At 48.4% G+C, this 24,488-nt stretch overlaps 2 protein-coding genes across 4 annotated transcripts in view; both read right to left on the reverse strand.

Moving 5' to 3' along the window:
- Positions 1–1,602: 1,602 nt before the first annotated feature.
- Positions 1,603–14,729, reverse strand: DCAF7 (DDB1 and CUL4 associated factor 7). Its single transcript, XM_014956547.1, has 7 exons — positions 14,296–14,729; positions 7,698–7,856; positions 7,178–7,289; positions 6,004–6,122; positions 5,227–5,436; positions 4,501–4,618; positions 1,603–3,782 (listed from the first exon to the last, which is right to left on the reverse strand). The coding sequence occupies exons 1-7, from the start codon at positions 14,431–14,433 to the stop codon at positions 3,610–3,612; spliced, it is 1,029 nt and encodes a 342-aa protein (XP_014812033.1). The 5' UTR covers positions 14,434–14,729; the 3' UTR covers positions 1,603–3,609.
- Positions 14,730–16,032: 1,303 nt separating this feature from the next.
- The window catches only part of KCNH6 (potassium channel, voltage gated eag related subfamily H, member 6), a 34,265-nt gene continuing 25,809 nt past the window's right edge, over positions 16,033–24,488 (reverse strand). For all 3 annotated transcript variants that reach the window (XM_014956565.1, XM_014956564.1, XM_014956562.1), the window contains 8 exons: positions 24,061–24,260; positions 21,926–22,178; positions 21,291–21,484; positions 20,545–20,644; positions 19,993–20,280; positions 19,296–19,476; positions 17,982–18,180; positions 16,033–17,401 (listed from right to left, as the gene is read on the reverse strand). In XM_014956565.1, coding sequence (XP_014812051.1) covers positions 17,114–17,401; positions 17,982–18,180; positions 19,296–19,476; positions 19,993–20,280; positions 20,545–20,644; positions 21,291–21,484; positions 21,926–22,178; positions 24,061–24,260 — 1,703 coding nt within the window. In that variant the 3' untranslated portion in view covers positions 16,033–17,113. The remainder of the gene's footprint in view (positions 17,402–17,981; positions 18,181–19,295; positions 19,477–19,992; positions 20,281–20,544; positions 20,645–21,290; positions 21,485–21,925; positions 22,179–24,060; positions 24,261–24,488) is intronic.

The raw sequence follows: 24,488 nt of genomic DNA on the forward strand, positions 1-24,488 counted from the left end.
TTGAGACCATTAACAGACTTGGCACATACTACATGCTAATTTGACATCCAACTTGCTTTCTGTAGTTTTTCACCTCGCTAATGAGTCTTACATGATCAAGATCTCCTGGTTGAGAGCCAATACACCAGCAACAGGCTGTCCACATAATAGCAGGAATCCATGGAAAGCTTGGTTTAAACAGAACATAACAACCAAACAATAGCTCAGGATCTTGAATTAATCAACTGGAGAAATGATACAGAACTACTTAAGTCAGAGAAAAAACATTTCTGTCCCAGAATCAGCCTGGCCTGTACTAACAACAGCACATGATTTTCTGCTTTGCTAACCTCGCTGGTGCTCAGGCTTTTCCCTTAATATTACTTTATACTCAAGGGATATGAGGCCTTTGAAAGCAGTTGCTCTGCATCCTCTGCTCGCGGAGCAAGCACTAAATAACTGAGATCAAGTATTAAAGTATTTCTTTTCATAAACTTTGGAAAAAATAATGCTCCTGAGGGCTTTACACCCAAACATAATTCAATGTTAAGTGGGTGAAATATGATAAACTATCTCCTAATTCACAGGCTACAGTGACAATTCTCCCAATTTTATTTTATCTTGCAAATAAACTCAAGCCAGCCAGCAGAGAGCTTGTTTCCTGCCACTCTGGCAGCGGGGGCTGGCAAAAGGGCACCAGAGTCTCTCCCTTCCTCCTCGCTATGGAAGTGCCATTTGCACTACAGAACATCTCACCCGTGAGGATTTTCATGTCTTTTCAGTCATTAACCTTTTGAGTAATTTCTTTGAAAAGAAGCTATTTTAAGTAGCATTTCCCTGTTCCAAAACGGCCTCCAGTGATTTCAAACGTAATCTCACATGAAGAATGACAATGGATTATGCCCAAAGCAGTATGTTAGACCTAGAAGGTAGCCCAACTGGCTGAAAAAACAGGATACAGGCTTTATTTAGAACCCACTGGAGCCTACACGATTCTTTCACTTGCCTTTGATGAGTTTGGAATGAGCACCCAATTCCACAAATGAACTTTAAGCAATTTTATGGGTGGAAGGACTGACACTGGGATCCTCTTCAGGTTTTCCAACCTGGCTAGTCAGACTATTAGCCCCTTTACACATGCTCTCTTCTCATCATCTTAGCATAACGGACTGTATTCCTCTAGGAATAAACCACATTTGCCATTTAGTATAGCCTATAGAGTTTTTTTAGTGACTCCACTTTCAACTAAATTATCTCATGTCTTTTTTAAAGCACAATTCTACAGTTGCAAAAGCTGCATTTTTAAGCTAAGCAACAGATGCTTTCGTCCTTTACTCATGCCATCTATACAAAAAATGAGACTTTGAAGCATAAAGGGGACTACAGGAAGTACTAATATTACAGTTAGTTCCCTCTTAGTAACACAGCACATTATGCCTACCATTTGTAATTAAACAGTACATGACAAGCCTGTGTACATATTTTTATATGAGAATCTAAAGCTGCGAGTGCCATTATATGCCTCTGCTAAGAAAATCCTAGTGTTCACTTCATTCTGCAGCAGTATTTTCCAGTTTAAGACGAAGTGCTGTTCTAAAAAGCGATAACCTAATCGTTCCTAATCGTTTTGTTCTGACATCTAGATCAGATGTGTCTGTGGAACACCCTACTCCCAGCACTGCTGCTAACAAGAAAAACTGACCTTCAAGTCAAATCAAGCTTTCTGTCAAAAATCCCACAACTGAACACAGAATGCCATTGACAAAACATGAGCTCGAATTGCATTAGAGTCTCTCGGATCTCTGATATTAAAAGGAGTGATGGAATAAAGCTGTCCCTAATGAATTCCTATCAGATTCACAAGGCAGTGCTTTTCTGAGCTCCATGTTGAGAAGCCGCGTGTAGAAGAATATTTCTCTATGTCCAGAATGACAAAAACTTTTCAAATCCTGTTCTGTATTTGACAGGGCTTTCAGTGTCAGCTTCGCTGCTTCACAGCAATCGCTTTTCCCAACCTGCCTTTCCTGCATAAACTGACAAGATTTGAGTTTGCCTGCTATTTATAATGCTGCCTCCAGTTGCAGGTGAATACTCATTAGGTGGAAAGACAATTTTGATAGTTTCTGACACTTACATCAGAACTCAGCTGGTATTCCCTTTACAGACCAGCTCTGCTTGTCATGTCTTCATTGGGAGAGTTCTGCGGAGCGTTCAGCTGAGTAGCTGTTATTGAAGATTTTTATCTTGCCTAATCCACTCAGCTTTGATTGAGAAGTACTACTGTAGAGCGATGCACGATTCCAAACAGAAATAGAAGCCCCTGGGCACATCCCCAAAAGGTATGAGGATGACAAGCACCAAACCTTAGCCTCTGTGGCACCGTTTCTTTCCTTTTAAACCCATCGTTGCACATGACATTAGGGAATCATTTCTTCCAGAGAAACAGCTTTCATGTGGATAGTGGACCAGCTTTTCCAACTCATCTCACTCATCCAACAAGACCTGACAGTACAAAGCAAATACACTTCAGAAAAAAAGATTGCTTGTCACTCCTTTCAAGAATTCCCAGGAACACAGGCCAAAGGCAAAGAAGCTCCAAGGTACAGGCTAACCACAAAATCTTGCTTGTATTATTGGCCAATCAAGCAAGCTACAGGGTGTGAAACCGTTTTATTTTGGTTTAGACAGTAAGTTTTCTGAAGGGAAATAATTTGATTGGAAGTATAAATCCCAAGTCCATTACAAATCACATTTTTTCAGGAGCCATTAATCTCCTGGGAGCTTAAGTTATGCACGTATCTTCTTTCTGAAACCTGTTGCCATTCTGTCAGCTAACACAACTGCAGGATACATGCAAATTCAGTTAGAATTTAAAAATAAGGCCTACCATAGTAACAACTGCCTCTAGCATCAGAAAAAGTGTAAAGAAATTGTGCAACAAGTACTTGTACTTCACAGCACCAGAAAATTCTGCCCAGGTAACCAGGTATAGAGGGGCAAGGCAACAGTTAATTCTGGCAGGCCTTTTCTGCCAGGGAGCCTGCGGCGTTGTGTGATTCGTATCAATGAACAGATCCTGTTTTGGGCATATGGAAGTGGATCACATATCAAAAGTAAGAATTAGGGAGAAAAACCTTACTCAATAGAAAGTTAGCCCAATATATAAAAAACATACAAATGTTTAAACAGTTTAGAGGCAGCAACAACAGGAATGATAAAGATTCCTGCCAAGGTGGCTGTTAAATCAATGTCTTTTTCCCCACCTTGTTTTGCACATCTATTAAACTAGTTGGGTGTGCTGCCTCGCCTGGCTGACAAACACATGGACATATGCAGCAACTTAAGCGCCTGCAAGCTTATTAATACAGTCAACAAACAAATATACAGAACTTTAACTGAGGAAAAAAAAAATAAAAAGAAAACCAGAACCCAGAAGGTCCAAGAGGCTCAGCACGTCTCTGCATTTTAGAGTCTTGGAGAGACAGGAGACACCTGCCATTGATTCTCGTAACAGTTCCTTGTAACAGTAGATGCAAAGCAACAACAGATACTGGCCACTTGTATTGTTCTTACTTTAGAGGGGAAGGGAAATTATACAGCCCTGCCTCACTGTGGCATGAAGCAGTAAAGTTACACTCTCAAAATCTCCAGGCAGTTGTTGTAGCAGATAGCTATCCAGTCTGGCTGAGTGGATGCCCACTGTACATTGTTGATCTCTCCCTCCGCTGTGTAAGCCAGGATGGGGTCCTCAATGGCACGAGGCATCTGCTGGATGTCCCAGATGAGAGCCTGATGGTCATCCGCTGCAAATGGAAGAGAAAATCCTAAGTAGAATCAAGGTATAACGAGATCTCCATGCATGACTATGAACGGGTGTAAAATCCAAGTAGTTATATAGAATATTGCAGTCCTGATGAGTATTGGAGATACAACCATACCACTGTGCTCCAAAGAAATAAGCTTAAATCATTACACACCATCCAGGACAGAGCTGAAAAACAAATCATCAGTGCAACTCACATCAACTGAAAACATTTAAGAACTAAACTGCAAAAAAAAGCTAAGGAGCATTAAAATAATACACCTTATCCAAAGCAGATGCACAGTTTGGACACTGGTCTTACTACTTCCACACAATAAGCTGCAGTAGGTGTCTACTTCCATAAAAATTCTAGGAAAGTCACTAATAAAGGGCTTTAAACTTCATGTATTCTTTAGCAAAATGCAGGCAGAGATTGCAAAAAAAAAAGCTAAGGAGCACTAAAATAATACACCTTATCCAAAGCAGACGCACAGTTTGGGCACTGGTCTCACTAATTCCACACAATAAGCTCCAGTAGGTGTCTACTTCCATAAAAATCCTAGGGAAGTCACTAATAAAGGGCTTTAAACTGCATGTATTCTTTAGCAAAATGCAGGCAGAGAACTGCATAAACATTTGGAGAGAGAGGATTTTGCAAATGCAGTGAAAAGCTCCCAGAGATTCACCATTGCAGCTGGACAGGGATGGATCACACCCACCTGCTGTACAAATGTGGCAGGACGAATGAGGTGCCCAAGCAATTCCATTGACACATGCTCTGTGGTTGTTTAACCTGGCAACTGGAGTGCAGGGAACTCTGACATCTAGAATCACAACCTATAGAAAAAGAACCAAATTAATAACTCACATTTTTTTTATTTGTTCTTCAGAAAAATCAAGTATTTTGAGCCAAGGCTACAAATACAGTCTTTTCCTAAAGGATGTGCCTGGGAAACACTCTTCTCAAAGAATAGTTTCTCACTGGTCAGTGTGTCTCAAAAGCAGCCAGATCTCACAGGGAGGGCTTCTGAGTTGTGCAATGAGGGCAAACGAATTACATTTCCCTGAAGCAGCACAGGGGACAAACCAAGATACACCGCCTCGGGTGCCGAATTGAGAAAGAACAAGGTGACTAAAACACTTGCAGTTAAGATTTTAGGTGAAAACTATTGCCCAACTGGCTCCCAAACCCCTCTTAAAAACCAGATGAAATACGTACAAGCCACAGAGAACTTCAAGTTTATAACACCAAAGTTACTTCTTTAACTCATACTGAAGTTAGTGCGTGAAGAACTGGTCCTTAATCATACTTCAGGTCACATACTGACACTGCCCCTTTAGCGCTTCCAAGAGAGCTACCCCTCTCTTACTACCCCTTAGTACCAAGCCCCCCTCCCAAAAAATCCCAACCACCAACACCCACAGAAGATGAGCTGCCCCCTTACCTCCATGCCATCCATGGCCATTGTAGCAAGATAGTTGGGATCCTGCTTATTCCAGCAGAGACGCAGCAAGGGGTGGTGCTGTGGGTCCTCGTAGATGATGGTGCTGTGCTCCAGGTGACGGAGATCAAACATCCTCACCGAGCCGTCTGCGCCCACCGAAGCAAACATATCTCTCCCACCACCAGCTCGGCTAAATGCTATGTCATACACCTGCTCAGTAACAGGACAGGGGAAAACATAACCTTAGTGAGCACACTGCCTCCTCATTTGCAGTAAAATGGATTTGATATATGGAGAGCAGATCTAGTCGCAACATATTCTGTCAAATATTTGATGTCGCTACCAAGGAAGGGGAAAAACTTAAAGGTTCACTGAAATTAAACATACCAACTTCCCAGATTCAGATTTTTTATATTAATTGCTGAAAAGTAATATCATGTTAAAATAAAAGAATCTTGCAAGTTTTTTATTGCCTTTTCTATGCAATTGATTTCAATTCCAGTTTGACATTTTACCTCATTTTTCTAAAACACTCTGGAGCATAACTTAGTAAAACAATCAAAATCACATTCTCAATCCCAGATTCTATGATGAGTGAACAGTTTTGATAGGCAATAGCATAGTTTTAGTTTGGTACTCAAAACTGTTTATCTAGTCATAGACAAGTTATCTTTTTGGATCATTATATCTTTCAAGAAAAATGGGGAAACCAGAGAAGTTCTGATTCTAGTGCTTAAAAAATATGCAATGTAAACAACCAAAAAAAAAAGCCATCACCTCTTTGTCATGTGCAATAAGCTGGGTCTTCACATGGCCAGAGACCAGATTTACTCTTCCCAGAACCTGTCCTGTCTCCAGACCCCAAATAGTGCAGGTTGTGTCGATACTAGAGGTACCTGAAACAAAACCACTTCTGTTAGAAAAATGAATAATATCATGAATTATTTAATCACTTACTGGATTAACGCGATATCCTCTGAAATCTACAGATCAAAATAGCTACAAGAACAGCATACAATTAAAACCAAGGATGTCAAACAGCTAACAGTCTACCATGCATTTAAATGACCCAAACCTTTTAGCTGCAGAAATAGTCTTCCACACAGGAATAAAGTGTAAATAGCTCCCATCTACTTCAATCTATTCGGAAGCCTTATGCAATGCTGAGATGAACTTTCCCTTCCTGTAAGTCTCATGCACACATCAAAACCAGAATTCAGTTGTAGTGTTGCAAAATCATATTATGATTAATTGATTGTTTCTGTGGACTGAAGGTGGGGCTAGCAGTAAAGCTCTTAAGAGATGAGAGATGCAACACACGAAAAATAAATCATGTAGTAAATAATTACTAAGACATATTATCACTGTTAATCTCTGGACAAATCCCCCTGACATAAATGGCTGTACTCTTCTGGGAAACAAACCTCTGCTGGATCAGTCATCTTGGATTCACAATTTGTCCCATAAGCTATAATTAAACCTCAAGCATTCGGCCCCCTCCTCCAACAGAATTAAGGGATCCTGGCTTTACTCCTGCTGCTGAAATGGCTTCACAAAAGAAAAAGCTTGGTACATAGTCTTCTAGCCAATCCAGAACACACTGAAATAAGCAGAGTTTTATCATCACTTAACACAACAGCAATAGCTCACTGGCCCTGAAGACTCGGACTATCTGCAAATAAGGAGCACCCCCAATCCAACCTAAGGGACTCATTCTGTACTGGACAGGGCACATTTCAATGCAAAACAGTCTCCAGGAGCCGCTCATTTATTTATTTTTAACCTAAGACAATGGCAATTTCTGGAATGTAGAAGGCTGGCCACTGGTTAGTTACCAAATTAACCCGTGACATGCAGTGACAGGGCAGTCAGTCAGAGCCTAGACTTCACCCGACTAAATAGAGAAGCGTGTTTTTTCCATGCTGAAGATGTAGCATTTTGTCAGTCTCACCTAGAAGGTAAGGATCCACTTCATTCCAGTCAAACGATGTTAGTGGAGCACAGAAATCAGAGTTCTTGTTATTGTTCAGCAAACACTCCAGCCGGGTCTCTGTTTCACCCACCTTTAAGAAAAGTGAAACATCTGACTTAATTAGCAACATCACACGACTTATTCCACTTGCATTTCCAAAACATAAAGTGTTAATCCCAGGTTTCTTTCCTCTCAGCTTTACATCCTAAAGCTCTGGAAAACACAATCACCATCTCTATCTTCAATAAGGTCATTAGAACAGCAGCTACCATCCCAATTCTGCTTCTCCTATAGTCTTCATGTTTAGGTCACATTATTGCTGTTCAGAAAACAAGTTATTAAGTGCTCTGACTTGATTTTAGGTCTTAACCTCCACACTGCAGCAAGGGCAAGATGCCCGGAAAGGAAAACAACTCACTCTGGTCTCGAGTGAAAATGAGATCAATATGCAACAGAATTAATATCATGCTTTATCTTTTTCTAGGGATGATTTACTCACTCTCCACACGCGCAGATAGTCACCACTGGTTGCCAACAGGTCTGGATAAACTCCCTTGGTGTCTGGGATCCACATAAGCTTCGTGGTAGGGTAGGGGTGATCAAAGGTGTTCCTGCAAATGAATTCTGAGCTCTCTTCGTCCAAACCAACAAGCTGAACCTGTAAGAAGCCATATTTAAAAGAAAGCATTTTATCAAAATACTCATTTAAGATTAAAGCATTAAGACTGAGAGCATTTCAGAAGGACACTTTCTGTAACCTCAAGGACAATATAAAAGGATCATCATCAATGGAATGAGAAATTGTTAAAGCTTTGTTTCCTATCTGGGCATGTAAGCAAAGGGAAGCATACATCATCACCACAGTGCTTTGCAGAGATGATCTCAAATGAATCAAAATCCAATCCTAAAGGATTAAAGACCACCCTTCTTTTTTCCACATTACAAAGCCTAGTTTAAATCACAGACTTAAACTGCACAAACATTATTCCAAGTCATCTTTAACTGAAGTGACACTGACAATGTCGAGAGCAGGACAAGCTGTGGTTTGCACAACAGCCACCCACAATTACAGCCTGTACCATGGAGTTCTTGGCCATAACCCCACAGATTGTGACAGACCTTATCAGCCAGCTATCAAGCTGTTTTCAGCATCACATTAACCAAAGTGTTCTGTCACAACTGCACAAAATTATGATACAGATTAATCACATCACAAAGTAAAACAGAATGCAAGCTTAAAGAAGAAAGCGGGAAGCTAAAATATTTACAGAATTATTCAAATGTTTTGTGTGAAAAGACCAAGAAAGCAGGTCTGCTGAAAGATTCTAGGTAACTGGATTCCAAATGGGGTTTTTTGCGGAGTAAAGTGACAGCGGGAAGGGGTAACTTGCCCAGTTGTGAGAGCGATGCAAGACAGAGCAAACAAGAAACTATCTCCACATAGCTTGGTGATGACAACACCTGAAGTAACGCTTCAAGTCCCAGACATGATGTTATTAGAAAAATATTGACATGTCAGAAAGTGTTCACAGAACAATATGATGCTGGGAGCGTATGTTTAACCTCCAAGTGACAACGAGACCTAAACAGGATGAAAGGCCCACTGTGTTAAATGCTGTTCAAACACAAACATTAGGGGCACAACACACTACAATTAGTTTGAGTGGCTCTCGGTAGGAGCTTCCTAGTACTTTCCACACAGCAGCTTCCTTTTGGAAACAGTGGCTTAATGGACTTTTTTCGAGATGTTTATCTGGAAAAATCCTAAATATTCTAGGATAAGCAAATTGGTTAATAAACCACATATTTGAACTAAATCAGGTGTCTACTATATTTTTTTTTCCCCTCAGAAAAACAACAAATGGTTCAGTGGATCTTAAACTGTAACATCAGCAGTATGAGCCCGTGCAGAGATGCTCTTAACAAATGCAAACCTCCACAAGGAGAAGATCCATCCTTTTCACCCCATAACTAACCCCGAAAGACATATCCAAGTACGCTTCTAAAATCTGGGTATTTGTCTGCCTTGGACTCTTTATTACAGCTACTCATTATATTTTACATGAGTATGAATCAGTCAAGAATCTCCCAGTCTTCTGAAGTGATTGACAAATAGCTTTCTAACTCCTTTAGGGATCAGAAATACTAAGCGGATTTTACAAAGGAAGCAAGTTGTCCTTGGTGATAGAAAAATCTTGCGGCAAGGTCAGGATCAGAAGACAAATGACCTCTAATCATTTCTTCGCTTTTGCTTAGATTGTTTTCAGCTCAAGATGAGTGCATTAAGCCTACCCAAAGCAATCAACATAATCATAACCAGACCCAAATCTCAAACCGCAAAGGACCCACTTCCATTGGTGTGAATTTATATATTCCCTCATCGCGTATTTGTGTTTAACCCTTCCTCATATCTGAAGAAACAGCAATGACTGTGTAGCAACCCAGTATCTTTGTGATCTTTGACATTTGGAGGTGCAGGCCAGGTTAGGGCACAAAAATGACATTAGCAGCACCAGAGCTCCTGGCAGCTGCTGAGGATCAGGCATCTGACACTGATTGTCAGACCTGGCAGCAGCCTGTGCTAACTCCGAGCAGGAGGCATCGGTCTGCCCAGAGACGGGAGCAGAAGCAGAAAATACTGCTTAAGAAGCTCTATTCTTTCCTAGCTCAGCATATTCAAAGGCATGGCTCTTCTCTTCGGACTTGATCACATCCAGTGATGACAGAACCCCTCCATTCATCCTCTTGGGCAAGCTGAACACGAGGAGATGGAGCGACGGAATTATTTTCAGGATGCTGATTATATTAGAGCCTTGTCTCTCCCTCCTGCAGTGAGGCAAGATTTGCTGCTGCCAGGGACTGCACGAAGTAGCTCCATCAATTCCAGCCCAGCCGAGACTGAGGTGATGCTAACAGAAAAGTAACCATCAGCCTGGACACAATTCGAACCATCTCACTTCTATCTGTAACTCATTCCAGTGAGAAAATGAGGACCAGCGTGTTCAATCTCCATTAGTTTTGCAATTATGCTACGACAGTAGCTAGGAATGCTAAATCATTATTTGTTTCTCCAATACATGAAGATATGCTAAAATTGGATGTGGATTTTCCTATCGCAATCCAAGCCTTTATTAATTTAAGGCTTTATTGCAACAGTGTATCTGAGTAAAGTACCTTTAGTCACCATTTCTTAACTTCTACAAAAATTGCATCTCTCCAACACGATCCAAGAGAGGCAGACGCAGAATTAAACAATGCAGAATTTGGTAAAAGCTTGCTTCCTTTTCCTGCCTGGTTTGCAGAACAGTGAAGGAGGTTCACAGTACTTTTTTAAAACAAACTGTATTCCTTTAATCTAATTAGTAACTACTAAGAATGACATTTCACAGTTATTTTAGGGTCGCATACAATCAGAAAGATCTCACTGCACCATTTAAATCTTCAACATGCAATCAATTTTTCTTTGCAACTCTAAACCTTACAGAAAAAAAAAAAATGACCCCTGGTAAAACAAGTACCCTGAGTGCTCTCGGATTTGAGGCACTTTTTGGGAGAAGGTGGAAAGCACGTGGTCATAACCTGTCAGTCCACCCCAGTGTGGGAATGAGCAGCGTACAGCAACATCCTATCCTGCTTTCTAAACTGGACTCCAGTTTTTCCTTGCAGATAGATCCCAAAATCAGCCTTTCCTGATGTTTTCCACAGATCACTCTTGGTCCATGAAGCCATAGCCAGGAGCCTGCGGAACAGCGTCATCAGTGAGATTTATGAACACCTCCGTTCTCTCGTTACACCGGTGATCCACGACACATTATTAACACTGACAGCAGCTTCCTAATCCAAGAAGTTCAGGAAACACTACTCCAAATAATTTTAGTTCGTCCAACTGGAGCCAGACATCTCTCCTCTTATACCAGTGATTCGATCAGCAAAGGTGCACGAGCTGAAACAAACCTCCTCTGGGGTTTAAGCGGTTCTTGGCAACTAGCTCTCTGGTATGGCATACAGCTCGTTAGTGCAGGGGCTGACAGAGGTTAGAAGAGCCTGGGAATTAGGGATAGCAGTAAATTAGGGTTTGGCAATCAATAGATTTGAGTTCCCCACAAAACAGAGGTGTCAACAGCCATTTTATATATGTAACCTGCAAGTATTTCAAGCTCTGGTAACTACTACAGAAAGAGAAAATCAGAGACACATAAGAGAAGAATCTCCTTTCTTTCACTGCAATTCCCTCACAGTGAGCACTTCTGCTGCAACAAACACTCAGTGCACCTCTTAAAAAAAAAACCAACCCTAAACCAGAAGAGTCATAAGGAAAAGGTATATTCACCTATTTGGTTAAATTTTAAGCAAGCTAGAATTGCAATTCCAAACTATTTTTTTTTTAAAAGTATGTTAAGGGTAAGGAAGAAATCCAGCTATTTGGAACAAACCATTGCAACATCAGAACAGAAACGTTGTCTGGAGCTTGTCAGAAACCTCTAAAGATTATGAGAGCAAAGAGAAAGTTGAAATGAAAATGAGTTTTCATTATCCTTTTAATTAGTGCCAACGGTACCTATAAGCGTATTTTGATGTCAGAAGCTGGCAATATAAAACATCTCAACTGTGAAGGGCAAATTATGCCGGAGGACAAAGCTTTCACATATGCCCTGAAAAAAATATATATCTTAAGTTTCTGCTTACCCCAGAAGCCAGGTCATAGAACCAACTGCTCCAGACCCTTTGAGCAAAATATTATGGACTACTGAAACAGGGTAACTTTGGTTCACAGGAGGACAAAGCTTTCACGTATGCCCTGAAAAAAAAAATAAAAATCTTAAATTTCTGCTTAACCCAGAAGCCAGGTCATAAAACCAACTGCTCCAGACCCTTTGAACACAATGCTATGGACTACTGAAACAGGGTAACTTTGGTCCTTTCCCTTTGCTCTTTTAGTTTTAGAGTTTACAGCTGGTGTGCACCCAGCACAATCTTTCCTTTTGCTCTTTTAGTTATACTGTTTCCATGGACAGAAGCTGGAAGAGTTTACAGCTGGTGTGCACCCAGCACAAGTGTACAGTACTGTCCAGGAGGTCCCAGTCTGGAGCATGAAGCTGTTCCCTGAATGTTTCAGTATCTTCTAAAAGATTGAGCAAAGCTGTCAGAGTCACAGTAAGGCACCATAAGACAGTGCAGATGAAACACCACTCCCAAGCTTGTTTTGGTCCCCAAAGTAAAAAGGACAACATCAATACACTAAGCAATAACAACACTTGTAATTACCCAAGACAGGTCTCTGTTAATTACCTTCCTACAGTGGAAGACTGTACTGAAAGCACTACAAAAACCAGAAAACAAGAAAACCACAAAGAAAACCCCACCGCCCCTTGAAATATCAGAGACACAGCAAAACCTCTCAGCAAAGTGAAGTTTATGTTCCACTGCATTTACTGTACAAGTTTAATTTTTAATCATACAGCATCTTTATTTCTATAGCAGAAGCACCCAGACTGGCATCCTATTTTCATACAATTATTTTTCAGCTCTTCACACCACATAGATCTCATAAACTTGCGGTGCTTACATGGACTGAAGTCAACAGAATTCCTGAAGCTCAGAGGTCAGGAGAAGCCAACTTGTGGTGCTTACATGGACTGAAGTCAACAAAATTCCTGAAGCTCAGAGGTCAGGAGAAGCCCTGGGGAATATTTACAGACAGCAGTAATTCGCATAGTCCTACACAATTTCTGTCTGCAACAGCTGGGAGTGTAAAGGGTAGAGAAGTCAGGGGTTGAGTCAACTGCTTTACACTTGAAGCCTGAAGTGAAAAGCAAACCCGATCACGCTGTAATTGAGAGCAATCCCAGGGAATGGGCCAAACTTCAGGAGGTAAAGGCAACATAAAGGCATACACCCTCTTTAGCCAACTCTACCACTTCTACACAAAAAAACCTGTTTGCAAGTTTGTTATTTTAGCTTCTCAGAGTACATACTACAGAAACATTTTCAAGTCGGGTCTTTAAACAAATGACAAGTTTTTGAGCTCAGGGACCTGCCTTTCCCCAGCAGTACTGCCAGAACCTCAACAGTGCTCACCAGCAGAAGGAGACAACTCATACGCAGCCAACTCATACTGGCTGAACAACAAAGTGCTCAGGAGAAGTATCACGTCCAGGAGTGCTGCAAGTGCAGTGATTTAACCACTGTAGGAGATGTCATCCCTGCCTTACCGTCACCCCCTCTCATCACATCCTTGCACGAAGCCCAAATCCCCAACACCAACTTTCTACCACGATTTTCTGCAAGGCTACAAAGCACACACACTATAAACACACGAAGCTGTATTTGCAAAAACCTTAGTTTCACACAACTTTCAGGATGCTCTATAGCTATGCCCATTTCCTCATCTCTTTTCCATTCATTATATCAGACTAGCACATTAAAGTCTGTTCAGAAATGACTGCACAAGTGTTCAGAGACGTGAACACGTAGTCTCTATTACCCATGTAAGATTCTCCGCTTATATCTGGCGGGGAAACACTGAAGATATAATCTCACGCCTCATTACACCCTTGTTCTCAGCAAAAAGTAAAGGTACTGAGGAATCAGTGAAAGCGGTTTCTATACTTATGAAAAAAAGTTATCACACGGAAGTCTCCAAAGAAAGAAAGTATAATGAGAACGGGGCATTTCTAACACGGCCTCAGACACCCCGTATATGAACAAACTTCAGTCCTGGCCATAAACTTTCATTCATACTGAAAAAAAAGCAAGGTATACCCCAGCGAGGGGACCTTCAGGCTGAGGAGCAGAGAGCAGCGGCACCCACGGCTCTTCCCACCCCCAATCCCTCAGTGTCCCAGCAGCTGAGGGCTGGCAGGAGAAAAGCAGCCTGAATCCAGGCCGGCAGCCTGCACCTCAGGGGAACACCTGAAGGCTCCACACAGCTCCCAGCGCCGGGGGCAAGGCAGGAGGACTCCCTCCAGCCACACCACCCGCGGGGGGCCTGCCCGGGGCCGGGGAGCCGCTTGAACCACCGCGATGAAGACGGTCGACCCCCTCCTCCCCTTCACTTCGCCCCGGTAAAGCCGGGCCCGGCCGCCGCCGCTCCCCACCTTGTTGTTATACTCCTCCACGAAGCTTCCCAGCGCCAGACGGAACCGCTTGTCCGGCCGGACGCTCCAGTTCATGGCGTACACGGTCCAAGGCGCTTCATATTTGTAGATCTCCTTCCGCTTCCCGTGCAGCGACATGGCTCGGCTGAGGGGGCCCCGGGCAGCGGCGGGGCTGAGGAGGGGGCAGCGGGTTTGGCCGAGGGGAGCCCCGGGCTGGGCTGGGAAGGGAGCGATGGGCCCGACTGAAGGGAACGGGATGGAGGAGCGGGGCGGGGAAGAGGTGGAGGAGCGGGGCCGCGGAGGTGGCGGGGAGCGGGGGAGGCCGCAGGACGGCACCGCGCCCCCAGGCCCGGCTCCAGACCCCGGCGGCAACGGGAGCAGCGCGGAGGCCGTTTGGGATTCGGCCCCTCACACAACGGGAACGGAAGCCACGCGGGGCGCCCCGCCCACTGGCTGCGGGTTGGCTCTATTGGCTGTCACTTAGAATTTCGGGTATCTATTGGCTAATTCACCCGTCCGTTTGGCTTTCTTCGGTCTTCCATTGGTCGCTTTGCCCTTCATTCCAAACGGACGCTCGCCCTCTGTCTGGGATAACCTACCGTTGCGTTTGACCCCGCCCTGAAGGGAGGCCATGTTCGTTCTCGATCTCTTATTGGCTACCAGCGGTCGCAGTGGTGCGAGGCGGGACCTTGAGCGTTTCCTGAGAATCGATTGGCTGGAAGCGCTGTCAGTCCCGTCAGCCTGAAGCGGGCGGGAGGCTCTTCAAGAGGACGGAGGTACCTCGGGTTCGAGTCCCGCCTCCGCCGAATGACTGATAAAGACGGGCTCGTCTCTAATTAACTGCAACTTAACGATGGGGTTTTATTTTTGGTAGCATGTAGCAGTATTGGCGTGTGCCCGGTGCCTTACTTGGGGAAGGGGGTCAGATGGGTGTCAGCTTCCCAGGGAGCTTCTGTCCGGAGCAGGGCAGGCTGAGGCCCAGTGCCAGGCTTGAGGCCCCGCTGGCAGCTCAGTTCCCTCATGGCAGGGCCGGTGGCTGCCCCAGGCCCTGGTGCGGGGTCTGGGCACTTCCCCAGGGACTGTGCCCCTCCTGGGAAGGCCTCCCGGCTCTCTAGGTGAGAGAGAAGGTGTCCTGGCCACTGCCAGCCAAAACCTTGGCTGGTCCAGGTTATAAATAGCCCCTTTGTGGGACTGTGCCAGCCTGGGGGCCTGGGCTGGGGCTGCTGGCTGGTTTTATCCCTGCCACGGAGGGAGATCGGCTGGGGAGAGGCAGGTTTAACCGCCTGCTTGAGGGCAAAGGGTCTGTCCTCCCTTCTCAGGGCCATATGGGATCTGCTATAGGTGATCCTGGCTCCAGCCCTCGCGAGGGAGCAGCCCCATGGGGACAGGAGCTGTGTGCCCTTCAGTGAGGGATGTAGGTTGGGCTCTAGATTCTTGGTGGAATCATCACCTGAGGTGTGTTTGTGAGGTCATTTCTTACATGCAGGCTGGTCTTGTAGAAGAGCTTTTGCAAATGGCTACTGAGCCTGGACTTCATCCTATTGGGAAGGAATTGCTCAGCAAAGCCCCTCCAGGCCCCATCCTTGATCTGTAAGACCTGCACGTGGGCTCTGTTAGCCCCACGCTCCCTGGATGAAGCAACTGGGGTTTGACCACAGTCTTTTGAGGGGTTTTTGCAGATTATCCCCTGCTGGGGATGAATTCACGGATGCTCCCAACAAGCAGCTGTCATCCACATTAGGTGCCAAAAACATCTTTATTAGCAAAGTGTACACTAAAACTCCAGAGAAAGAGATGCTCACAGTTTTACTACTCTCAAAGGGAGCTCGATACATTACTTGAGCAGGCGGCCTAGGACTGTCACAGCATCTAACCGAACGGCAAGGCGGCAGTGCTAAGTGGGCTTCTCCTACGGGGGATGCTGCCAGGCAAAGGGCTGGGGAGGAGGAAGCATCTATCAAACCTTTATCAAAAGAGAGAAGGTGGGAGGAAGGGCTGGAGATGAGGGGTCTGGGGCTTTTCGGCTTTCTGGGATTGTGCTTTTTTTTGAGTTTTGTGCTTTATGCCCAGGCCAATGACCAGCTGGGTTTATCTGGGGAGTTGTGGGATGTGTGTTGGGGTTTGCAAGGTGCGATCGGCCTTGCTGGAGAAGTCAGTGCCCTAGGACTCATGCTGAAGCATGCTGAAATGGCAGGGGCTGTTGGCCCTTAGTTTCTCAGTGGCAGTCAAGTAGGACAAGGATAGCTTCTTTCCTCTCTCCTTGTCCTGGGCTTCCCCCCTGCAGCTCCCCCCGGGACCACACTGTGGGGATCTCCTCCTCCTCCTCCTCCTCCTCCTCTGGTGACCACCTGTTCCATAATGCCCACCGGCTCCGCCGGGCTAAGCCTAGTACCAACGCAATGGTCCCTGCTCCAAAAGAGCTGACAGCAAAGTGGCCTCACAGCTAAGAGCTGTGGTTTCGCTCTCCTCGGGTCGCTGTGGCTCACTTGGCTTGTGCCGTTCTCGAGAGGAAGCCTTGGCAAGGAAGAGGTGGTGGGTACCCTTTGGCCTCACCAGCTTGTTGGTGGCCGTAAGAAAGAACTGCTCTAGGTTCACTAGAATGTGCAAATGAAATCTACTCTATAGGAACCGCTGGAAAACGTTGACCTTGGAAGCCAGCCACTCTACGCTTCCTTTCATGGTGGCAGAAGACAGCTACAAATTATACCCCTGAGCCAATGGCATTGTCCTCCGACTTACCCTTGCAGTCAAAATCAACATCAACTGACCGAGCTCGCAGTTGAGGTTCCTCTTGACTTGCTTCGCAGCCCCCACATCTCTAACTTCCAGGAAGCACTGGGTCGGAGAGGTGTCTCTGAATGTCCTGGTGCTCGGAGGATGCCTCCAAGTGCTCAGGGAGGGAAGGGAAACGAGAGCCCCGCAAGAGTCCCTGGGTATTTGGTGCCCCTTGGTGGGGAGGCTCTGGGTTCGGGAGAGGTGGGGAATGGTGCTCCTGCTCGGAGTAGACCGTCATGGTTTCGTCGGATGCCACAGTGGGCTGCATCCCGCTTGACAAGGAGTCCCTGGATTTCAAGTGGAGCTTTTCTACCTCCGTGTAGCTCGGGCTCTGGTGGGAAAGGAGGAACCAGGTGGGTTATGGCAAAAGCAAAACAAAGTAGCCACGCTCTCTCCTCACCCCATCAGGCCCCCAAGAGGAAGCCTCAGAGCAGAGGAACCCACTCCCTTCCCTAATGCTGGGGCAACGCCGTAGTGCTGGAGATCATAGAATCATAGAATCGTCTAGGTTGGAAGAGACCCTTGGGATCATCGAGTCCAACCATCTCCCCTACTCTACAAAGTCCTCCCCTACACCATGTCCCTCAGCACTGCATCTAAACGGCCCTTAAACACAGCCAGGGATGGGGACTCCACCACCTCCCTGGGCAGCCTGTTCCAATGCCCGACCACTCTTTCGGTGAAAAATTCTTTCCTAATGTTCATGGCAGGCTGCACCCCCAAATCAGCGATGCATGGGGCAGAAGCATCTCTAGGTAGACCTACTCCCATCTCAAGACCCCTGGGCTTTGCCCGGGGGCAAAGAGCTTGGTTGGGCTTTGCCTGCAGGGAGGCTGGAAGGAACTGCTGGCCCTCCAGGACCCGTCTGCTTGGGGCAGAAGGACGCTCTGAGCCAGGAGGGGTGGCCTTACCTGCTCTGGGGTCGCTGGCTCCTCGTCCTCCGGGGGCACGCAGGGGGTGAGGGGCTCCATGCTCCGCGGCAGGATGCCGTACATGGCCAGGTTGTGGGATGACGGCGAGATGGGGCTGTACGCGGGCGGCACTTGGGACAGCTGGCGCTGCAGGAGCTGGAGGATTATATTAATGTCTGACGACATCCTGGACTCCAGCCTGGGGACAGAGCAGCCCAGTGTTAGCACAGTGCATCCCGCTGCATCCCACGGGAGCCAGAGCCATGGCCGGGCAAGGGAGGCACTGGGGAGGAGGTGCCGATTCAGCTGCCCGAGGGTGATGATGCTTTGCCTGGTGCTGCTCGGCGAGGTTTCTAGCAGAGCTTCCACCCAGCGCTGCCACAGAGAGATCAATCCTGCCATCTCTCTCCTGCCATGCCTGATTTTTTGTGGAGCCAATCTGGGATGTGGAGCGGGGAACCGAATAAAGCTAAAACTACCCCGGAGCGGGGAAAAAAATTGCAACGGTTAGTTTTAATCTGGATCAATTCTCCAGGCCAGCTGCCCGTGCTGACAGATGGGAGCAAGGCAGGCTGGTGCCAGCCATTTTTAACTGAGGAATAGAAGGAAATGGATAAATAGAATAAGTCTCTTCCTTCTGCCTTGTCCTTGACTGCAATGAGCAGCTCCGGCAGGAGTGGGCCGGCACTTCCAGGGTGGGCAGGAGATCCAGCCCCTGGTGCTGGGGATGGCAAGACACTGAAGGACACGTGTGGGCTCTGTATTGAAGTGAGCTTAACTTGGGCAGCAGCTGTGGAGCGGGAGAGCCAGCCACTCGTGGGGGTGCTGCCTGGGACCTTTAAACCTGCGTCTCCGGTGTGGGCTCTTTCTTCTCATTTAAAAATCGTGGGGTTTGTTTGTTGTTTTTTTTCTTATTTAGAGGGCAACAATGTGCACGAGGCTCGTTTGCTCGAGCAAGAGGATGTTTGCAGCTCTTTGCCACAGGAAGAGGAGGCCTGCAAAAGGCTCAGGTCCTGAGCCCGTGGGTGGTTTCGTGTCTGCGACTGCATCGAGTTTGGGAGGCAGTGGCAAAGTGGCAGATCCCAGGGGTGGTGGGACAGCACCACCCAGGGTGACAACTTGCAGTTTGAGAAGCTGCTGCATTTGCAGAGTGCTCCCACCACCTCCCCAGGGAATGCAGTGTCCCAGGGGGTCAGGAGGTGGCACCTGGTCCACACAGACCCCACTGCAGCCACCCCTAGAGAGCAGGAGAAGGTGATGGCCCAAATCCCCCTTGGGTGTTCTACAACCCTGTGCCCTGGGGGACCTGCCCACCTGCTGAGCTGGGCCTGCAGGAGCTCCAGCCTGGACTCGATCTGCCCCGGTCTGTAGTCGCTATGCCGGGGGATGTCCTGTGAGCTGTGTACCAAGGAGATGTGTTGCAAAGGCTCCGGGTGGTGGTTTGGCCTCCCATCCTCCCAGAAGGTGAACATGTTGGGGATGTCCAGGGGGGTGGCTGCAAGGAGAGAAAACATCTCAGCATTTCTGTCTTGCGTCCCCCAGCCCCACTGGCATGGAGGTGCTCCACAGACAATCACCCAGCAAGTCCATGGAGAGCCATCACCCAACAAGTTCGTGGAAAACCATCACCCATCACCCTGACATACATCCCTGACATACATGGTGCTCAGGGAGAGTCCATCACCCTCACACCTGAGGTGCTTATGGGGATCCATCACCCTGGCACCCAAGGTGCTCATGGACAATCCATCACACTGGCACCCAACACACCTATGGAAGGCATGTAGCATTTGGCCCGTTGGGATAGCCCCAAAGGGGTCCCTGGGTGCTAGGAGAAACTGCAGGGTACAGAGGACAGAGCAAATACCACTGGGGACAAAAGGCAGCAAAGACAAGCATGACTCCCCCAAAAATCCACATGAGTTGATTGGCTTTGCCCCAAGATGAGGCCACCATGCCCAAGCATCTCTCCCCCCTCTCCTGCCAGCGTTTTGGCTCCAGTGGTGGGTACCTGCATAGGACTGGCTGCTCTCCGCCGCCTGCTTGCCAACCTCTGTGCCGCCGGCGTTGGTGGTGACGAGGCTGAGCGTGGGCAGAGCAAAGTCATCCTTTTTGGATGTGGGGAAGGGCTCAGCTTTCGTAGGGCTGCCAGTCTTGGCCTCGTCGTCACTGGTTTGGGAGCAGGGAGTGGTGCTGCTGCCCAGGTCATCCCACTGGTCCTTACTCTGCGGGTCCTGCGGGTTGGTGAGCTCTGAGTAGGTGTGATACTGCTCTGCATCAGAAATGCCTGTGTCTGGGTCTGCGGGGCAGCAAAACAGGTTAATTTGGGGAGTAGCACACATGGCAAAATCAGCCCCCATCCCCTCTAGGGTGCCCGTAGGGCTGGGGCATCCTCACGAGAGGGGAGGGAAGGCTGCGTGGGAGCCCCCGGGGTGGGGACACACTGGTCTTGCAGGGATGGAGGCACTGCCTTTGCTTTGGGGCGCCTGCTAGGGCAGTAATTAAATGATGATCCCGCTCCCCAGCCCTGCAAACCAGGCTCTGCTGATGCTGTGGGACTCACCGGGCTTGTTGGGCTGGCCAAGGGAATGCTTGCGTCGGCGCGCCCGCCGGTAGGTGCAGTCATACTCCTCGCTGAGTGGTGAGCGGGGAACGCTGTCTGCCTGAGGGATGAGAGGGGCTGGTCACCAGGGCAAGGGTTCCATGTCCCATCCATGGGCACCAAGGCCCATCCATGGATGCCATGTCCCATCCGTAGGTGCCATGGGGGCTACAGTCTATTCAGCATCCTCCTAGGGCTGGTCTCCAGCCATCTCTGACTCTCCAGCACTTCCTTGTCCCACCCAGGGACTCCTGGAACTGTGGCATAGCTCAAGGGATCCTAGAGGCTGGCCTGGGTGCTCTGAGACTGCGTTGAGGGTGTCAGGGCCACGGGGAAGGAAGGGGCACCCTGAGGTGGGGCAGGACGTCCTGGGGTGGGGCAGGACATAGAGGGAATTTGACTGTCTTTTCCATCTTAACAGGCAACTGTCTCTGAAAAAAATATCAGTCATAAAGTTTAAAGAGTCAAACAACAATGGCAAAAATGTTCCAAGCCTTCCATGGATTGCAAACCTGATTATTTAAAAGGATAACGAGTGAGTCAAACAGCAATGACAAAAATGTTCCAAGCCTTCCATGGATGGCAAACCTGATTATTTAAAAGGATAACGAGTGAGGAACACCTGTTGACACCCTTGCTTCAGCCCTCCCACTTGCCACATTTAAGGCATTGACCACATCCCTCCCTGGGACAGCCCTGGCACTCACATCTCGCAGGTTAAAGGTGATCTCTAAGTTGCTCCAGAAGTTGTCAGAGAAGGCTGGGTACATGTCCAAGACCTCCAGCAGGTCCTCCCGCTGGATCTTGTGCAAGTCGCAGTAGGTCAGGGCCCTCACGTCAGCATTGGACTTCCCTGGGCGGGCGTAGAGGCTGATGGGCTCCCCAAAGATGTCGTTCTTCCCTGTGCCAACAGACAGGTCATTAGGGGGAGGTGGGCACCTACCCCAGTTCCAGAGGTACTACACCACCAGACCTCACTTTGGGGCTCATGGACAAGGGGATGCTCAGCAACGTCAACCCTGACTATGGATGCTGGGGATTCCACCATGAAAGGCATCACTGATGGAGAGACCAAGCCAGGGCAGTGGGTCATCAGTGATGGCTGGAGACTGCTGAGCCATGCCCTGCTCTCCTCACTACTTTGTGGTCTCTCCCTGGCATTTGCAGGGGATCCTTCAACCCCTGTCCACTGGTGTGGTCACCAGCCAGAGGCTGAGGAACAGCCTTCCCTTCTCCAGGACATGGAGAAGTCCTTCACCCCTTTGTCCAATGCTTATTGCCCATCACCCTTCACCCCATCATCCTTCCCCCCTCGCCCTCTCAGAAGGAAGGACTTTTCCACCTAAGATGGCCACCACAATGTCTTCCCGGAGGATCTCGATGGAACCCCGGGAGATGAAGTAGAGCGTGGTGAGGACATCTCCGTAGTGCACCAGGGTGTCTCCGGGCGGTGCGTGAGTGGTCTTGAACTTCATGGCCAGGGCACGCAGGCAGCCTTTGCTGGCTCCTCGGAAAGCCTTGCAGTTCTGGAGCAGCGTGCGGTTGAGGTGGAGGCAGATGTCTGCCTGCAGGCAGTCGGGGAAACCCTTCAGCACCTGCGAAGAGCGAGGGAGAGATGCCATCATGCCACCCGTCCCAGCAAGGACAGCCCCAGGAGGCTGTGTGACACACAGCGTGACATGGTGGGGCCAAATGGGAAGCCCAGAAAGCCAAAGCTGGGGACATCTTTGATCTTCCCTCTGAGGAGGCCTGGCTGCCTGTCCCTGGCTCGTGCCGCAGGCAGCTGGGGATGAGAGCACGCCCGAGCAATAAATAATAATAACCAGATCAATCTATTTATACCCACTGGTGGCATATCCCCCTTTTCATCTTTCCGCCCACTAATCTTGGCTGAACGAGAGCACAAACCGGTAACGAGGTGCCGTCCTAATTAAACAGCACCTGCCTGAACGCCAAGAAGGAGTACGGGCCAGTTGTGTGCAGCACCAGCTAAATATACCCACGGCAAACACCTCGCGTCGAACAAAAGCTAAATCTGAAGGTGAAATCAAGGTAAAACTCGCGATATGGAGAAAGCCGCTGCCACCGATGGCTCACGGTGCCAGGACAAAATCCACCTGGGTTTGGGTTTTTTTTTTGGAGAGCAGCATATGGCCCTAGGGTCTCCCTTGCTCTCTTCTCACATCCCGCTGGTGGCCAAATCTGGGACAACCAGGCTGGGGCTGGTGAGCGTGGCCCATTCCCAGCTCCGTCGTGATCTCACAGGCTGGCAGCAGTGCCTTAGTTTCCCTTCTGGGAAATGGGGGGCGGAGGAATCGATGGGGCCGTGGGATGATTGATTAGATTGGATTGCGTCTCGGCAGCGTCCAGCAGGAATCGGTGTGAGCGGCGGCACGTCCAAGCCGTGAGCTCAGCCCGTCGCAGGGGATTTGTGACCTGGATTTGTGCTGGAGAGCCCCTGCTTGGTCGGGTGCCACGGCTTTGCTTCTCGTTATTGCCACTGATGCCCAGCCCGGGGTGTCTCCTCCATGGAGGAGGTTTATCCAGAAGCTCTCCCAGCAGCAAACCTCCAAAACGCTGCCTGGTTGTTAAACGAGGCAGCAGCAGCTGAAGATGGAGAGGTTGAATTCATGCAAATCCATGTTTCAATAGGGTCCAGGGATGGAGAAGGATCAAGTCTTAGGAAAAAAGGGAGCATGAGCCGGGAAGGAGCGGGATAATGGCCTGCCCAGGGCTGAGAGATGGGGAATACCAGGTCCCATCTCTCTCCTTGCCTTGTCCTTTCTCATTCCCCTCTCTGCCTTGCAGCAGGAATGTTTGTGCTCTGGACCTCGTGGCCGGGAGCTGAGTCCTGCCACCCCAGCCCCAGCCCGGGACTCCCCATCTGAGCCCCCTCCTCACCCCCCCAGTGTCCCGGCGCCGTTGGCACAAGCCTCCCCGCCGAGCTCGGAGACGCGGCGCCTCTCCAGCGCGGCTCCACCATTGATCCCCCCTTTGCTAACAAACAGCCGCCTCTCTGGGCTCTAATTAAAATGGATCGAGGTTTATTTAAATGCCCTCCTTTCCCTGCCGCTGAGAGCGGGATGCACTTTGCTTAGCAACCGGCAGTGTGGAGAGGAGCCGGATCGATACCGGCTCCACGGCTCTGTCACACCAACAGACACCGGCCTGAAAGTGCCCGGCGCCGATGGGGGCTCTGAGCTCCTCACCAGCACGCCGGCTCCCAACCCACTCTCCAGCCAACAAACGCATTCATGGCCCTGAAAAACCTCTGGGTAGATGCGGAGGGATGGAGGGACAGAGGGGGAGAAGGAGAAAGGGGGATGCAAGAGGTGGACGGGCAGATGGACTCTGTCTCCAGTCTCCCAAGTCTCTCCACCCTGGTTGGAAGGATGGAAACGTTTGGGTGGACCCAGAGCTGGAGTCTGGATCATTCAGGACAAAGATGCCCTGAGGACCTGGGGTCACCGTACTCACCGCATTCATGTCGATGCCGTTGGTGTAGGACCAGGCGTGCTGGAAATACTCCTCCAGCCGCTGGCGCAGGGGGTTGGGGATCTGGTGGAAGCGGATGAACTCCTTCACCCGCAGCATCTGCGTGTGGTAGCGGGCCGTGCCCGAGTACAGGCGCTGGATGATGGCCGAGACGTTGCCGAAGATGCTGGCGTACATCAGAGCTGCAATGAGAGGACAGGACTCAGCAGGACACAGGGAGATGGGTGTCCAACCACCTCTGACCTGGAACCAGGAGGTTTCCAAAGCCCCTGTCTGCCATGGACCTGAAACCAATGGGTTTCTGAAGTCTGCATTTCTGTCTATCTCCCCATCCGTTTGTCTGTGCAGAAGAAGCACAGGCAGAAGGAGATGCTCACTTAAAACCCCACAAGCTACAGCCTGGCAGATGT

The sequence above is a fragment of the Calidris pugnax genome, unplaced genomic scaffold, assembly GCF_001431845.1.
Source record: "Calidris pugnax isolate Ruff unplaced genomic scaffold, ASM143184v1 scaffold167, whole genome shotgun sequence".
Classification (NCBI taxonomy): Eukaryota; Metazoa; Chordata; class Aves; order Charadriiformes; family Scolopacidae; genus Calidris; species Calidris pugnax.